Genomic DNA, 17,815 nt, shown 5'->3' with positions numbered 1-17,815 from the left:
ACAAGGAAGTGGAGGGCAATGTGCCGAGGACACAGAGCCAGGACACACATGGCCCCAGCAGCCTGGCTCCACAGGCCACATCTGAGACATCACTGGGGTTATCCCTGAGCCTCCCAGTTCAGTGTCCCGCAAATCCTTCCCGAGCTCTGCAGGCCACAGCAGCCCCCAGCACACCCTCCCGGGCGGGGTGCCCTCACCTTCTTGCGGGACTGCTTCCTCCAGGCCTTCTCTTGCTCCTCATCCCACCAGCCTTGGCTCAGCAGGTAGTGCCGCAGCCGGGAGATGGGGTGGTCCTGCTTGTCCCAGTAATTGACCTCGTCCACCGAGCGGTACGCTGAACTGTCGTCACTGGTGCTGTGGTGCCCGATCCTGCATAGGGGCAAAGGGCCCCAGGTCAGTGTGGGGCTCCCTGGAGTGGGGGTCAGGAGGGAGGATGGGGGATGGACTAGGGAAGGAGGAGTGGAAACGGAATAAAGGCAAGGGGGAAATGCAACATCAGGTGATAAGGCCATGTTTTGGAGACAGTGATCGATATGAGGAAGGTGCTACAGTGGCTGTCAGCGTTGTGGGGGTGCTGATGGGGGAGCGGCGGGTACCTGTAGGTCATGGCCTCGATGAGGAAGGGCTGGTTCTCTGCCACAGCGCGCCGTCGGGCCTCCTTTGTGGCATTGTACACAGCAAACACATCATTACCATCCACGCGGATTGACATGATGCCATACCCGGGGCCTCGTGCCGCTGTGGGGACACAGAGAAGGCGGGTCAGGCCAGGGCTGAGATGAGGAACATGCACAAGGCCAAGGGGACGAGCAGGGAGAGGACAGAGAGAGCCAGGCTGAGTGCTCAGGACCTCGACTCCTGTGGCTGACCAAGTGCCAGACACCACAGGACACAGGAAGGACCAGGAAGGAGGGCAGGGGTGGCAGGAAGGTGGGGGGATGGGGGAGGGAAGGAGATGATCCCGGCGGGGTGGGGAGCAGCCAGTAGAGTCCATACCGATGCCATCGCCGCGATACTGCTCGGAGGTGGGCGTGGAGATGGCGTAGCCATTGTTCCGGCAGAAGAAGATGATGGGGCACTCAAGTGTGGCCGCGAAGTTGAAGCCGGCGTGGGCATCCCCCTCGCTGGCCGCCCCCTCACCGAAGTAACAGATGACGACCCTGTTGGCATTGGCCCGCTTGGCTGCGTAGGCTGCCCCCACCGCTGCAGGGGATGAGAGGGTGGTGAGCAGGGGCGAAGACTTACACGCACTCACTCACACTCATTCACACTCACACGACCCAGGGCTCTGAGGCTCAGGCCAGCAGTCACCAGGCTTCAAGGGGAAAGAAAACACCTGAGCTCCTGATGCCCCCAGCATCTGCCCATCCAGGTCTCCTCCCGCTCAGCTGAGAGCAGCTCCACCCTTCCAACTGCTCAGGCTGAAGACTCCAGCATCATCTCCAACAAGACTTCCCACCATCCCCCACATCTGCTCCACCTTCAGAACCTGACCCCTCTCACCTCCTCCTCAGCACCACCCTTGTCAAGCCCAAGTTACCGAGCAGCCTCCTTACTAGCCCTTCACACACTGCCCAATCTGTTACCCACATGGAGGCCTGCGGATTCCATGAAGAGGTGAGCCAGGCCAAGGAGGAGCAGACTCCTCCCCACCCACGGCTCCTGTCCCAGTGTAAGTAAAAGTCAACATCCCTGCAAAAGGCAAAGGCCTTGAGGCCCCACCCAACCTGCACCATCTGCACCCCTCCCACCACCTCTGGACTTTACCTCCAACCACCCCACACCTGCTCACCCCATACCCGCTCACTCCACACCTGCCCCTCTGGGCTCCTCCCTGCTCTTCAAACACACCAGGCTCACACCTGCCTCAAGACACCACACAGCTCCCTCCCTCACTTCCTCTGGTCCATACTTCAGTGTAGTGACGGCCCCCAGCTACCCCCACAGTGTACCACGCCCCACTGGCTTGGCTGCTCCCTACAGAACCCCCACCCTCATATACTCCAGGCATTCCCTCTCCATCTTTGTTACTGTCCATCTCCCCCACCACGATGGCAGCACCTGGAAGGCTGAGGTTTGCGTTGCTTTTGTTCCCTGTACTTGGAGTGGCACCAGCACATGGCAGGAACTTCTTACATTTGAAGTGACTTAGCAGGGACCCAGAGGGAAGGTTAGGGGCAGGTGCCAGCCTTGTGGAAACCCTATTACCTTTAGTTCAAATGCCCCCTAAATGCCTCCTCGTCTGAGAAAGCTTCCCTGCCCACGTCCCACCTAAAAGGCTCAAACTGCTTCTTGTTTCCCAACAGAACAGTATGAGCTAAGGGGTGTGGAGCCTTCTACTGTGCCGGGCACAGTGCTGAGGCCTGGAGAGACACAAACTCATGCATCTCAGCTGCCCTAGGGCAAAGAAGCCAGAGCCCAGACCAACCCTAGATCAGGCTACAGGCCCCAGAGGGCAGGAAGGGGCTCTGATTCCTTGTTCTCCACGCTATGAGGGTGCAGGCCTGGCACCCGGTGGGTTTGCTTCCCAAACAAGCCTCTTATAAGGGAAGGGGCTTCAGGGCACCTACAGTAAGCTTTGGGGAAGCTTGCTTGACTCTAAGGACTGAGGAAGACAAAGGTCAGGGCCAAGAACCCAGGCTCTGGAGGTACACAGTCCATGACTTGGGTCCCTGCTCCTCTCCCTCTGTGCTATATGACCGTTAGTGAGTGACTTCCCTCTTTGACTTCAATTTCCTTTTTTTTTTTTTTTTTTTTGAGACAGGATCTCACTTTGGCTAGAGTGCAACGGCACAATCTCAGCTCACTGCAACCTCTGCTTCCCAGGTTCAAGCGATCCTCCTGCTTCAGCCTCCCAAATAGCTAGGATCACAGGTGTGCATCACCACACCAAGCTAATTTGTGTATGTTTAGTAGGGACAGGGCTTTGCCATGTTAGCCAGGCTTCCTGCACTTTTTTTTCCCACTCGCTTGCTCTCTCTCTCTCACACACAAAACATGGGCCTCCTGCTCTTGAAAACAGGAACAAGAGCAAATAATAACCTCTGTCCCCATGGCCACAATGAGGGTCCTATTGGACGATGAATGTGAAGCACTGGCACAGTGGAACCTGGTGCACATGTTGGCTGTGTTTGTGAGCAGACAAACGCAGTGGGCATGTGGTTGGGAAATCCAGAGTGTGGTCGCACAGGCTTCAGGCCCCTGAATGGGGTGGGGACAGCAACAGAGCCCTCTTCTGAAGGGTTCCAGACAAGAGGTGCATTCCAAGTCTGGAACACAGGCCGGGTGCAGTGGCTCACATCTGTAATCCCAGCACTTTGACAGGCCAAGGCAGGCAGGTCACTTGAGCTCAGGTTCAAGACCAGCCTGGCCAACACGGTGAAACCTTATCTCTACAAAAAATACAAAAAATTAGCCAGGTGCAGTGGCATATGCCCATAATCCCAGCTACTCAGGAGATTAAGGCAGGAGAATCACTTGAGCCTGGGAGGTGGAGGTTACAGTGAGCCGAGATCACACCATTGCACTCCAACCTGGCTGACGAGAGTGAAACCCTGTCTCAGACAAAAAAAAAAAAAAAAGTGGGCTGGGCACAGTGAATCATGCATGTAATCCTAGCACTAGCTGAGGCAAGGTGTTTGAGACCAGCCCGGCCAACATGGTGAAACCCCGTCTCTATTAAAAATACAAAACTTAGCTGGGCGTGGTGGTGCACACCTATAGTCTCAGCTACTTGGGAGGCTGAGGCAGGAGAATTGCTTGAACCCGGGAGAAGGAGGTTGCAGTGAGCTGCAATCGCACCACTGCACTCTAGCCTGGGCAACAGAGCAAGACTCCGTCTCAAAAAAGAAAAAAATAGTAATAAGTCTGGAGCACAGACCAGGGCTCTGGTGGTGTCACCAACCCAGAATTCCACCCAGAAGGGAGGCAGAAGAGCTGAGGCCTGGACAGGGGTGTGACACTGGTCTGCATGTGTGCAAGGTCCAGGGCATGCATCCTCACCCTGAGGGATCTGTGTGGCCAGTGGAGAGGAGATAGTGACGAAGTGGCGTTCCTTGCAGCCGTAGTGGACAGGCATCTGGCGCCCCTTGCCCAAGTCACTGATGTTGCCATAGCACTGGGCCATGAATAGTTCCAGGGGGTAGTCGCGATACATCAGCACACCTAGGAGGGGAGGAGGCAATGGTTAGCTGAGTGGGCAGTGCAGGGGGTCAGATCGGCCCCGTGGGTGACCCGCAGCATGCCGGCAGACAGACAGGAAAGCTCGGGCTTGTTTTTAAGAGGGAGACGGATGTTCAGACTGACTGACTGCCCAGCAAGGCCAATCTGATTTTTCAAAAGAAAGCAGAAATCTAGCCTTTTTCTTTCTTCCTCTTAGTGAGACACTGTCTGGTCTTTAAGTGCTTTCAACTAATTCAATTACCTTTAAGAAATATTCTAACCATAAATCATCACTATGGCCAGGCATGGTGGCGCATGCCTGTAATCCCAGCACTTTGGGAGACTGACGTTGAAGGATCGCTTCAGCCCAGGGGTTGGAGACCAGCCTGGGCAACATAGTGAGGCCTTGCTTCTACAAAAAAAAAAAAAAAAAAAAAAAATCCAAACATTGGCCAGGCATGGCGATGTGCGCCTGTGGTTCCAGCTACTTGGGAGGCTGAGACAGAGGACTGCTTCAGCCCAGAAGTTCAAGGCTGCAGGCAGCTGAGACTGTGCCACTGCACTCCAATCCGAGCCACAAAGCAAGACCCTGTCTCGAAAAAAAAAAAAGAAAAACATCATCGTTATGAACCAAATAACAGCATAGACCACTAATTTACAACTTCTAGACTACAGAAGAAGTGCTCTAACCCACGTACGGCAGTAAAACCCTTTCTTCAAACAAAACCTCTGGTGAACGCCCACCTGCCCATCAAAGGGAACCGCTCCAGGTGAAGGCGGCCCTTCCTCCTGAGTTAGAAGACAGAAGGGGGTTTGGGATTGCCCTCGGACAAGCTCTTTGCCCCACCTGGATAGTGAGACAATCTTCACATCCACACCTTAGGGGCAGCGCTGTGGATCAATGCTGCAAGCACTCAGACCAGGAACATTATTCAGAGGGAGCTCTCTAGTACAGTGCTTTCCAAACCCTTTCTTTACTGCAGAACCCCGTCTTTAGATACAAATTTAATGGTGATCACATTACACACAGCAGTTACCGGTTTTGTTTTGTTTTTTTTTTAAGACAGAGTCTGGCTCGGCCACCCAGGCTGGAGTGCAGTGGTGCAACCTGAGCTCACTGCAACCTCCGCCTTCTAGTTCAAGCAATTCATGTGCCTCAGCCTCTCAAATAGCTGGGATTCCAGGTGTGCACCACTACACCTGGCTTTTTTTTTTTTTTTTTTTTTTTTTTTTTTTGAGATGGAGTTTTGTTCTTGTTGCCCGGAATGCAATGGCACAATCTTGGCTCACTGCAACTTCTGCCTCCCGGGTTCAAGCGATTCTCCTGCCACAGCCTCCTGAGTAGCTGGGATTACAGGCATGCGCCACCACATCCAGCTAATTTTTGTATTTTCAGTAGAGACGGGGTTTCTCCATGTTGGTCAGGCTGGTCTCAAACTCCCGACCTCAGGTGATCCACCCGCCTCAGCCTCCCAAAGTGCTGCAATTACAGACATGGGCCACCGCGCCCGGCCCACTTGTTAATATTTTAGTTAGAGTTGAGGGTGATTAGCATTACTTCAACATTCAACTTTAATACAGGTTTATTGGTATTTTCTTTTTTTTTTTTTTTGAGACAGAGTCTCGCTCTGTCGCCCAGGCTGGAGTGCAGTGGCCGGATCTCAGCTCACTGCAAGCTCCGCCTCCCGGGTTTACGCCATTCTCCTGCCTCAGCCTCCCGAGTAGCTGGGACTACAGGCGCCCACCACCTCGCCCGGCTAGTTTTTTTTGTATTTTTTAGTAGAGACGGGGTTTCACCGTGTTAGCCAGGATGGTCTCGATCTCCTGACCTCGTGATTCGCCCGTCTCGGCCTCCCAAAGTGCTGGGATTACAGGCTTGAGCCACCGTGCCCGGCCTATTGGTATTTTCTGACACATGCTTTTGAATGGACATAACACAAATCCACATAACATGTGGCTGTGGTGCATATGTAACAGATGGAAACAGGAGTTGCTCTGGTTAAAGAGGGAAAGAAAGGCCTTGTAGAGGGCCAAAGAAGGTCCAAGGCACTGATACAGGATCTTGGAATCAGGCTTTCTCAGAATGTGGTACTGGGTCCACCCACATGAGAAGGACTGGGTAGGGGCGAGGAAGGTGCTAAAAGTACAAACTTGCCAGGTGCAGTGGCTCATGCCTGTAATCCCAGCACTTTGGAAGGTTGAGGCAGTGGATCGCTTGAGCTCAGGAGTTTGAGACCAGCCTGGGCAACACGGTGAAACCCCATCTCTACCAAAAATAAATAAAAAAAAAAACAATTAGCCAGGTGTGGTGGTGTGCACCTGTGGTCCCAGCTATTTAGGAGGCTGAGGTGGGAGGATCACTTGATCCTAAGAGGCAGAGGTTGCATGAGCCGAGATCATGCCACCGCACTTCAACCTGGGTGACAGAGTGAGACCCCGTCTCAAAGAAAAAGAAAATACAGACTCACAGGCTGATTTGCACCAGGAAACTCCAAGTCCAGTGGGAACTGCTGCTCTTGCTTGACACCTGCCACCTCTTTTCTTGTTGGTCTCAGAGACAGGATCTCACTCTGTCACCCAAACTGGAGTTCGGTGGTGGAAACATAGATCACTGCAGTCTTGAACTCCCGGGCTCAAGCAATCCTCCCACTCAGCCTCCTGAGTAGCTGGGACTACAGGTGTGCACCACCACGCCTGGCTAATTTTTGAATTTTTCAGCGATGGGGGTCTCGCCATGTTGCCCAGGCTGGTATCAAACTCCTGGGCTCAAGCAATCCTCTCACCTCGGCAACCCAAAGTGCTGGGATTACAGGCGTGAGCCACCACACCTGGCACCTGCTTCCTCTTAACACTCCTTTTCACTGGGTGCCACTCCCTGCCGGTGCCACCACTGACACACCACGTATAGCTCTGGGAGGACAGCCAAGAGCTATCTCTGGGTCAGACAGCCATGCAAGGACTCAGCTCCACTCCTTAGGAGAACATGGCCTGAGCCCATGACCTCACCTCTGTTGACTCAGGTTCTTACCTGGCTTTTAGAGTTGACAGTAATGCCTGCCTCTCCTGCCTCACATGGATGCGGGAGGTGCCTCAATGAGGCAACACCATCGGGGCCTGCCCTAACCTCACCCAGTGTGCCCTTGCTCTGCAGTGTGGTGAGGGGAAATGACAATCTCCAAGGCTAAAGAGCACTTATAACAGCACCTTGGCTGGCTGGGCATGGTGGCTAACGCCTGTAATCCCCAGCACTTTGGGAGGCCAAGGCAAATGAATCACTCGAGGTTAGGAGTTTGAAACCAGCCTGACCAACGTGGTGAAACCCCGTCTCTACTGAAAATACAAAAATTAGCCAGGCATCGTGGTGCGTGCCTGTAATTCCAGCTACTCAGGAGGCTGAGACAGAAGAACCACCTGAACCTGGGAGACAAGAGGCTGCAGTGAGCCAAGACTGCGCCATCGCACTCCAGCCTGGGTGACAGAGTGAGACTCCACCTCAAAAAAAAAAAAAACTGCCGGGCACAGTGGCTCATGCCTGTAATCCCAGCACTTTGGGAGGCCAAGCAGGGTGGATCACGAGGTCAGGAGATCAAGACCATCCTGGCTAACACAGTGAAACCCCATCTCTACTAAAATTACAAAAAAGTTAGCCAGGTGTGGTGGCGGGCACCTGTAGTCCCAGCTACTCGGGAGGCTGAGGCAGGAGAATGGCGTGAACCTGGGAGGCGGAGCTTGCAGTGAGCCGAGATCACACCACTGCACTCCAGCCTGGGTGACAGGGCGAGACTCCGTCTCAAAAAATAAATAAATAAAAATAAAGGAGAAGAAAAAAAGAACAGCACTCTGGTGTCAAGAGCCCAGGGAAACGCTACCTATCATGATGAAGACCACTCTTCTCACTTCACAGATGACAGACAGCGTCACCAAGGCAAGCGGCCTGCCAAGTGAAGCCTAGAGTGGGTCTGACTCAACTCCTTAGCCTGCACCATGCTGCCTCTGCACGAGTCCCATTTGCAGCTGCCCAGACACTTCTGCTGACCCTCAGTGCTGGACAGTCACTCTCTCCCGTGTGGAGAGCTCAGCGGCTCCCATGATTCCCATGAGGCTTGCTCGGTCCTGCCTGGTGCCCTCACAAAAGAGACCCCTTCAGCAAAAACAGGTGCAGTGCTCAGCACAGCTGGTGGGGCCCCAGCTTGCTGCCCGGCGTCTGGAAATCTCATTTTCCGCATGGATGACACTCAACCTGACAAACATCACAGGGCGTTTGCCCTCCTAGAGCATGTGGGGCCAGGGGCCTGGTCCAGCTGTGAGCAGTAGACAGTCCAGGAGCAGGCTGCAAGTCATGCTGGTCCATGGGGGCTCTGGACAGCCACGTGGTCTGGCCTGGCGGAAGGGCTGTCCCAGGGTGAGGCCCCAATCATGACACCAACCCCTGCCCCTGAGCGCTCACTCTGTGCTGAGGGCACTGTGCCAACTGCCCCAAGACTCCCCTCAACAGCTGTCTTGGGAAGGGCTACCATCCCCCTTATGAATGAGGAAACAGAGGCACCGGGCAGTTAAGCAACTTGCCCCAGGCTGTGCAGCGTCTAAGACAAAGGGTTAAGATGTGCCTTCCTAGCCCTATCAGTGCTCGCTGACACTCAGAGGGTAGTCCCCTTGCAGGGCCCCACACCAACAAGCTCCCTGGAACACCCCACTCACTGCTCCCTGGGCTCACTCCTTCGCTCCCAGGCACTCATTCCTGCTCAATGATTTTCTTCATTCCTGGTCTTTGACCCTTCCTTCCTTTCACTCATCCGGGCCTGCCGGGCCCCTCTGATCTTGCACCGCACTCAGGTCCGTCAAGGTTCTTCCACCTGCTCCTGCTCCCTGAAGGATATAGCACCTGAGGAGGGGCCAGAGGATCCCTGCACCAGGCAGACAGGGTCTCCAGCACAGACCATACCCACAGCGAGCGCCGACCTCACTGCATCCTCCCAGCGACCCTTGGATGCAGGCACCATCATAATTGCTCTTCTGGAGATTAGAAAACTGAGGATCAGAGAAGGGAAGTGATGTGCCCGAAACCTGACAACTGGTAACAAAGGGTTAAGAGCACAGACCCTGAGCCACTACACTTTCCAGCCTTCAGAGTGGGAAGACCGCCCCCTCCAGAGTCCTGACCCTGGCTTGTCTCTTTCTGGCTTGGAAAGCTCTTCTTCCAGCTCCTTAGACCTTCCTGGCACTGTGCTGCTCCTGGAAGAACACTCAGAAAGACTAACTTGTACACCTCAATGGGGACCACAGGGCCAAACCACAGACAGACGTACCTGCCTCCCGGTACTGGCCAAACACCAGGTCTGTGTTGTCCAGGGCGGCGGCACTCCCCACGTGCGTGCCCTCCTCGCCATAGTTGGTCATGTAGAAGGAGATCCGGCCCTGGGGGTGGAGGGGGGACCGGGGGCCCACACTTGGTTATGCTGGGCAATGACAGAGAGCCATCCAAACCCTACCCAGCTTCTGACACCTCCGTGAATTTGCAGCCTGCCTGAAGGCCCGTCCTGGGCCAGGCCATGCTAGGGTTCCTGCCTTTATGGAGATGCTGCCAGACTGCTTAGAACTGCCAGAGGGATCGAGGTGCTGTGATAGGAGCCCAAAGGAAGCACCTTTTCCACCAGGGAAGGGCATCAGCAAGGACCAATGAACAAAGATGGGGTGGGTGGAGGGTTCCAGGCAGAGGGAATGCTAGACCGTGAGGACCGAAGGGCTGGGATGTATAGTGGTAGGGGTGGGGAAAGATGAGGAGGGAGAGGAAGGTGGTACCCAGATAACAAAGGGAACGATACATTGATTTTACTCTGAGAATGGTGGTAACCTGCCAACAGGTCTTCTCAAGGGAGCAATGTGGTCAGACCTGTGTTTCAGAATTGCTCTCAGGCTGCAGTGAGGGAAATGGATGGAACCATCAAGGTTGACTGCAGTGAGCCAGGAGAGAGGGGACAGAGGCCCAGCTTGGTAGTAGGGGGAGGCGGGAGAGGAGCAGGTGGATGTGTCTGAGGAAGCTGAGTTGGCTGTGCTAGGGGGCAGCAGACCCTGTCAGCTGGCCACATCAATGCCCAGCTTCCTTCTCCCAAATCCCCTATTCTGAGCCTCGAAAAGACATGCGCTCAGGTTACTGGCCTCCCTTGCAGCCAGAGGTGGCCGTGCGACACAGTTTTAGCCAGAGATTTCAGTGGAAGTCTGCTTTTGCTTTCTGGATAGAAGAGACCACTGCTGCTGGTGCCAGCCCCATCCACTCCCAACTTCTTCCTGCCTTGCAGACAGCCAAGAAGCCTGGACATGCAGCAGCCATGCTGAGAACACAAGGCCACAAGCAGAGCACGAAGACCAGCTCACCAACAACAGTGAAGCAGAGAGAGGACGGGGCTGGGTCCCAAAGTGTGCTGCTGAGCAGCTGAGCAGTTCCTAAGGAAGTTATCTACAGACAGGCTAGGCGTGGTGGCTCACGCCTGTAATCCTAGTACTTTGGGAGGTCACGGCAGGTGGATCACTTGAGGTCAGGAGTTCGAGAGTAGCCTGGCCAACATGGTGAAACCCCATCTCTATTAAAAATACAAAAATTAGCCAGGTGTGGTGATGGGCGCCTGTAATCCCAGCTATTTGGGGGACTGAGGCAGGAGAATCTCTTGAACCTGGGAAGTAGAGGTTGCAGTGAGCCGAGATTGCGCCATTGCATTCCAGCCTGGGCGAAAGAGGGAGATTCCGTCTCTAAATAAATAAATAAAAATAACATAAAAGAAAGGAAGTATCTATAGCTTGGTGCGGTAGCTCATATCTATAATCCTAGCATTTTGGGAGGCCGAGGCGGGCAGATCACCTGAGGTTGGGAGTTTGAGACCAGCCTGACCAACATGGAGAAACCCCATCTCCACTAAAAATACAAAATTAGCCAGGTGTGCTGGGGCATGCCTGTAATCCCAGCTACTCAGAAGACTGAGACAGGAGACTCGCTTGAACCAGGGAGGCGGTGAGCCGAGATTCTGCCATTGCACTCCAGCCTGGGCAACAAGAGCAAAACTGCGTCTCGAAAATAAAAAAAAAAAAGAAATATCTACAGAGGGAATGAGAGGGGAGAAAGGGATAGCAAGGGGAAGGGAGGAGACAGGGATGAGATGAGGTTTCTGGTGTGGGCGAGCGGGTGGATGGTGGTGCCCTTCACTGAGAAACGGACTAGGTGAGGCAAAGGAGCACGCCTGGGAGGAAGATGTCGAGGTCAAGTTCAGACAGGATTAGTTTGCTGTGGGACATCCAAGGCGAGAAGCCAAGCAGGGCTCTGACAAGCAGTCTGGACAGGGCTCTGGGCAGCCCTGGCATACGGATGCACATGAGATCACACAGGGCCATGTGTAAAGCGCAACAAAGGCAGCCTGGACAGCACCTTAGGGACACCCCGGGGTCAGTGCACCTCACGGCTCGGCAGTGCCCTCCTCCGTGTGTTCCCAGGCCTGGCTTTCCCATTGCTGTGGGGGAAACTGATGAATGTGTGCTTTCATCCAAGTGGGGAGCCAATTAAAAGTTAATGCACATTCCAGTGCCAAGTGAGTGGGCGGCGCTGAGTACTGAGGGCCTGGCAGGACTGTCCAGGTTAGCGTGGGGAGGAGCCTGCAACCAGCCCACTGAGGATCAGGACTCCGGGCTACTGGCAGAGGCTCCTGATTGCCTTCCCAGTATCCTATTCCCCTCCTCTGTTAACAGAGGTCTCAATCTCCCGCAGGCAGCAACTGCCTGGACTAAAGGATTATTAATACATTTCTCAGTCTCCCCTGCAGCTACGAGTGGCCCATGAAATGTATGCAGATGTTACTAGGTGGGACTACCCAGAAAGCTCTAAAAAGGTAGGGGGGTGTGATGGCTGGGATGTGCCATGTCTGGCCTTCCACCTTCCCTCTACTTCCTGCCTAGAATGAGGCGTGATGGAGAGAGCTTCAGCAACCATTTTGGCTCATGAGGGGACCTCAGAGAAGGTAGAAGCCAATGCTATGAGTGGCAGATCTAAGCAATGAAAGAAAACTGGGTGTCCAATGACATCATGGTGCCACCAGACCTGCCCCAGACCACCTGTTTCCAGAATTTTTTTTTTTTTTTTTTTGAGACAAAGGCTCACTCTTTAGCCCAGGCCGGAATACAGTGGTGTGATCTTGGCTCACTGCAACCTCTGCCTCCCAGGCTTAAGTGATTCTCCCACCTCAGCCTCCTGAGTAGCTGGGACTACAGGCATGCACCACCATGCCCGGCTATTTTATGTGTTTTTAGTAAAGATGGGGTTTTGCCATGTTGGCCAGACTGATCTCAAACTCCTGACCTCAGGTGATCCACCCACCTTGGCCTCCCAAAATGCTGGCATTACTATGAGCCACTGGGCCCGGCCCAGGTTTCTTTCATTCAAAAGAAGAAATTACTCGTCTGTATAGGCTACTGCTTTTGTTTTTATTTGTTAGGGTTTGGGGTTTTGTGTGTGTGTGTGTGTTTTTGTTTTGTTTCATTTTTTGTTTTGTTTTGTTTTGTTTTTGGAGCGGGAAAGAGGTCTGTAACTCACAGCTGAACACAGTCCTAACAGAAGCAGGCCGCACGGTGACGGGTGAGGTGACCTTACTGAGAGCTTCCTCTGTGTCAGCCAATAGGCACGAACCCTACTTGCTATGTCTCACAGAATTTCTACCCCTGCCCTTTAGGGTGGTTTTATCGTTAGCCTCATTCTTTAAAACAATGAGGAAACTGAGGCAAAGACAAGAAAAATCACCTGTCCGAAGTCACAGGTGTGACTGGACCCAAGCCCACTGGACTCCAAAGCCCGTGTGTGCAACTCACAGCGGGGCAGGAGGGAGCCTATGCGTGCAGGGGTGGTATGGCCTGGCACTGAGGCTGTGGAGAGAGGAGCAGAGAGCACCAAGCCACAGGAGAACAGGCAGGCAGGGTGGCCAGGAAGGGCTGGACTTGCTCCTGTGGCCGCTGGACGCCCAGGGAAGTTTCTGGGCAGGGTGAAGACACTACCCTAACTCGGCGAACCCATGCATAGGATTCCTGTGAATGAGAAAGTCTGGGAGTGGGCTGCCTGCCCGAATCCACGCAGTGTCCACAACAGGGTCACCTGGGCACTTGACACAAATGCAAATTCCCAAGCCCTGGAGAGGTCCTGACCCCACGAGAATGGCGGACATCCAAGGGCCTGCCTGCCCAACAAGCTTCCCACTTTTCTCAGAGGAACCCCCAGCCCCGCCCTCCATCTCTGTGGCCTGGGAGATGGACTCTACTCCTCTTCTCCCTCAGTTCCTGGCGGGGCACATAGCCTGGGCTTGGCCAATCAGTCACAGTTATTGGTTCATAACAGGGTCTACAACCAAAGCTTGGCCAATGAATGCCAGCTCTGGGCCTTGTGCTGAACTGTCAAAGACGATTCTCTTTCCACTGCTAAGTGGAAAGGATAATAATTGCAAGATGGATAGGATCATCGTAAATAAGAAGAAGCTAATATTAAGTGGTAGCTAAATGCCAGTTTTGCTGTTCCTAAGGCCATATTCCACCATCAACCCTCATGCCAACCTCATGAGGCAGGTGCAGATAAGAAAACCAAAGCACTGGCTGGGCGCGATGGCACTTTGGGAGGTGCCAAGGTGGGAGGCTCACTTGAGCCCAGGAGTTCAAGACCAGCCTGGGCAACAACGCAAGATCCCATCTCTACAAAAAATTAAAAACATTAGCCGGGAATGGTGGTCCATGACTATAGTTTCAGCTGTTAGGGAGGCCAAGGCAGGAGGATCGCTTGAGACCAGGAGGTCACGGCTACAGTGAGCTACAAGTGCACCACCACACAACAGTCTGGGAGACAGAGTGAGACCCCGTATAAACTAATAAAATAAAATGAAATAAATAAAATAAACTAGGCCGGGTGCAGTGGCTTATGCCTGTAATCCCAGTACTTTGGAAGGCTGAGGCAGGCAGATCACCTGAGGTCAGGAGTTTGAGGCCAGCCTGGCCAACATGGCGAAACCCCATCTCTACTAAAAATACAAAAATTAGCTGGGTGTGGTGGTGGGTGCCAGCTACTCAAGAGGCTGAGGCGGGAGAATCAACCCAGGAGGCAGGGGTTGCAGTGAGCCAAGATCGTGCCACTGCACTCCAGCCTGGGCAACACAGCTAGACTCTGCCTCAAAAAAAAAAATAAAATAAAATAAAATAAAATAAAATAAATAAAAATAAACAAAATAAAATTAAATAAATAAAATAAGAAATAAATACAATTTAAAAAATAAAATAAAATAAAATAGAAAACTGAAGCACTGAAGTTCTAAACAACTTTCCCAAGACCACAGAGCTAGAAAGGGGCAGAACTAGGACTTCAGTCTTACAGACTTGCTTCAGAGCCTGTACCCTACACCCTTTCTCTCTGCCTACCTACTCTGCATGAGCCAGGAGCTGCCAGAGCCTACCACCACCTGGAGAGGAAGAAAGCCAAGGCAAAGGAGAACAGAGCGAGAGAAGGTCTAATGACAGCTTTTGAGCCCCCTGGATCCAGCTGTGCCCCAAAAGAGGACCCTCTGGAGGTATGGTAATTTGAGTCAATAACTTCCCTCTTTGTTGACACTGGCTTGACTGGATCCTTGTCCCCTGATACTAGGATTTATCAGGGGATCATAGCACATTCCACATGGGCCTAGGGTGGTCCCCTGGAGCACTCCAGGAAGCACTGGGGACCCACCCTGTTTCTCAGGACCGTGTGTTTCCAAGAGGAAGGGCTGTCAGGCCTTCTCCCCGCCCTCTCCCAGCACAGGCAAGCCCCCAGCCAGGCACACAGTAGGTGTTTTTAGTGATCAGGTCCATCCTTCTGCCCTAGGGCAGGACTGCTCTCACACTTTTCCTCCAGAGTCCTGAGAGAACCCTCCGAACTCTATGGAACCCCCCCAAAAAAGAATCTCTCCTCCTTGAGAGCCATCCTTTGGCCCAAACACAGGTAGGGGACCTCAGGTAATTCCAGGCCTGTCCCCACGCACCTGCCGCTGAGACTCATAGAGGATGCGGTCCATGGTGTTAAGCAGTGTCATGCTCTTGTAGAGCTTCAGCACCTTCTCCTTTGGCAGCTGTGGGTGGAGGCAGACAGACGTGGGGCGGTTGGGACCAGAGAGGAGACAGGCAAGGGGCCTGGGCATGGGGGGCATGGGAAGTGGGGAAGGTCGCCTCTCACGTGGGGGTCCTCGCTGGGGTTGATGATCTGGCCTTGCCGGTCCATGACACGGTAGATGGGGATTCCAGAGATAACATTGGGCTGGATGAATTCCAACTTGTCTATAAACTCAGCCGAGGCCCCTGGGAACTGGGGCTTGTCATCCAGAGATGAGAACTGCTGCTGCTGCCTGTGCGGGTGCTGGGAGAGAGAGCAAAGGAGAACACCCACATCAGAAGCAGCACCCAGGTTTCAGCTGGCTCAACCCCGGCAGCAGGCAGGCGGCATGGTGGTTGAGCACATGGCCCCAGTGAACTCTGGGGCCTGACTCGCAGGGTCTGAGGCCCAACTCCAGTACTTTCTCACTGCGACACCTTGGGCAACAGACTACAACTTCTGTGTCTCAGTTTCCCCATCTGAAAAACCGGGATGAAAACAGTAACACCTATCCCATAGAACTGTTGTGAGATTAAATGACTCAATAAAGTGGCCGGAAAGTCAATAACTGGTACCTATTACTATTCTCATTACCATAGGCCCAAACTCTTCATACTGGCAGCTACTTCTATTCTCATTATCATAGGCCCAAACTCTTCATCCTGGTATTCAAGGCCTCCCCATTCTGGCCACAGATGCCCGCTCCTCTCTCTCTCCCACTGTGATCACAGACACACACGCCCACTGCAGGATGCCCTCTAGGCATCCAGACAGGCTCTCTTCTGACCCCTATACCATACACCAGCGAAGCTACTCAGGACAGAGCTTAAGTCTTTGAGCTCTTAAGAGTCAGACTGCCTAGGTTCAAATCCCTTACTGGCTTTGGGAGGCCGAGGCAGGTGAATCACTTGAGGTCAGGAGTTCGAGATCAACATGGCCAACATGGCGAAACCCTGTACCCACTAAAAATAGAAAAATTAGCCGGATGTGGTGGCACATGCCTGTAGTCCCAGCTACTCAAGAGGCTGAGGCAGGAGAATCACTTGAACCCGGGAGGCGGGGAGTTGCAGTGAGCCGAGATTGCGCCACAGCACTCTAGCCTGATGACAGTGAGACTCCATCTCAAAAAAAAAAAAAAAAATCCCTTAGTGGGTGATATGGCAAAGTAACTTCCCTCTTTATGTGTCCTCTTCCTTGTCTATAAAAATTGAGAACCCCTCATGGAAATGAGGGGCTTCAACAAGATCATGTGAATAAAATGTTCAGCAAAGTATCTGTAAGCCACATAACAAATGCTCAAAACAATCTTAGCTATTCTCATTTCTCCCTCTCATCTCTGCTTGCTTCACGAGAAGGTCTCTTTCCCTATTGCCTGGCAAACTGCTACACATGCTTCAGGGTCCACTCTACTCTGGTCCCAGCTCCCTCTGCGAGCCCAGACTGACTCATTCAACAAATGTTGGAGCACCTGACATGTTCCAAGCCGTGTGCTGGGTTCTGGGGACCTAAGACAGGCAAGATATCTGTCCTTGCTGCCTAACAGGGAGGGCGGACGCTGAACAAGTAACGATGACAGTGGTTCATATTATCCTACAGCAGAAGAGAGGGAGGGTAAGGCTTCCCTGGGGAAGTGATGTTAGAGCTGAAACCTGAGGGATAACCAGGAGGCAGCGAAAGCGCATTCCAGGCAAGGGGATCAGAACACGCAAAAGACAAAAGTGGCCAGGCACAGTGGCTCACGCCTGTAACCCTAACACTTCAAGAGGCCGAGACCAGCCTGGTCAACATGGTGAAACCCCACGTCTACCAATAATACAAAAATTAGCTGGGTGGGCTTGCGCACACCTGTAATCCCAACTACTCAAGAGGTTGAGGCAGGAGAATCACTTGAATCTGGGAGGCAGAGGTTGCAGTAAGCCCAGATCGCACCACCACATCCCAGCCTGGGCAACAGAGACCCTGCGACATACACACAAAAAAAGACAAAAGGCGAGGAACAGTGTATCCTTCATGGAAGACAGAAGGAGCTCAGCGCCTGGCAAGGTGGCTCACATCTGTAATCCCAACACTTTGGGCTCAACAATTACTTGAGCCCAGGAGTTCAAGACCGGCCTGAGATCATATCTCTACAAAAAATTTTAAACATTATCCAGGCATGGTAACGTACACCTGTAGTTCCAGCTGCTTGGAAGGCTGAGGTGGAAGACTCGCTTGAGCCCAGGAGGTGGAGGTTGCAGTAAGCCTTGATCACACCACTGCACTCCAGCCTGGGCAACAGAGCAAGATGCTGTCTCAAACAAAAGAAAAGTTCAGAGGGGCTGGAGGAGTCCTGCAAGGACATCACACCTCCTCAGGTCAGATGAGGAATGGCTGAAAAAGTCCAGGGGACCTGTGAGAAGCCTATAAATGCTCAAAGGGATATGAACTCACTGGGACTCTTAGCTCTGGAGCTAGGCAGCCTAGAACTTGCCAAGACGTTGCAACAGCTCCCCCTTATGAAGCACCTGTTGTAAGCCAGCTGTG

The 17,815-nt window shown here is 53.1% G+C and overlaps 1 protein-coding gene across 1 annotated transcript in view; it reads right to left on the bottom strand.

Moving 5' to 3' along the window:
* Positions 1 to 17,815, bottom strand: part of BCKDHA (branched chain keto acid dehydrogenase E1 subunit alpha) — a 446,963-nt gene that overhangs the window by 340,634 nt on the left and 88,514 nt on the right. Inside the window, exons 3-9 of the mRNA XM_050768473.1 lie at positions 15,377 to 15,556; positions 15,186 to 15,272; positions 9,468 to 9,576; positions 4,003 to 4,164; positions 997 to 1,203; positions 597 to 738; positions 198 to 369 (exon numbers count right to left, since the gene is read on the bottom strand). Of these exons, the coding sequence (XP_050624430.1) occupies positions 198 to 369; positions 597 to 738; positions 997 to 1,203; positions 4,003 to 4,164; positions 9,468 to 9,576; positions 15,186 to 15,272; positions 15,377 to 15,556 (1,059 nt within the window). The remainder of the gene's footprint in view (positions 1 to 197; positions 370 to 596; positions 739 to 996; positions 1,204 to 4,002; positions 4,165 to 9,467; positions 9,577 to 15,185; positions 15,273 to 15,376; positions 15,557 to 17,815) is intronic.

The sequence above is a fragment of the Macaca thibetana genome, chromosome 19, assembly GCF_024542745.1.
Source record: "Macaca thibetana thibetana isolate TM-01 chromosome 19, ASM2454274v1, whole genome shotgun sequence".
Classification (NCBI taxonomy): Eukaryota; Metazoa; Chordata; class Mammalia; order Primates; family Cercopithecidae; genus Macaca; species Macaca thibetana.
Note: the sequence above shows the minus strand (reverse complement) of the source record. Positions and strands in the feature narration are given on the sequence as shown.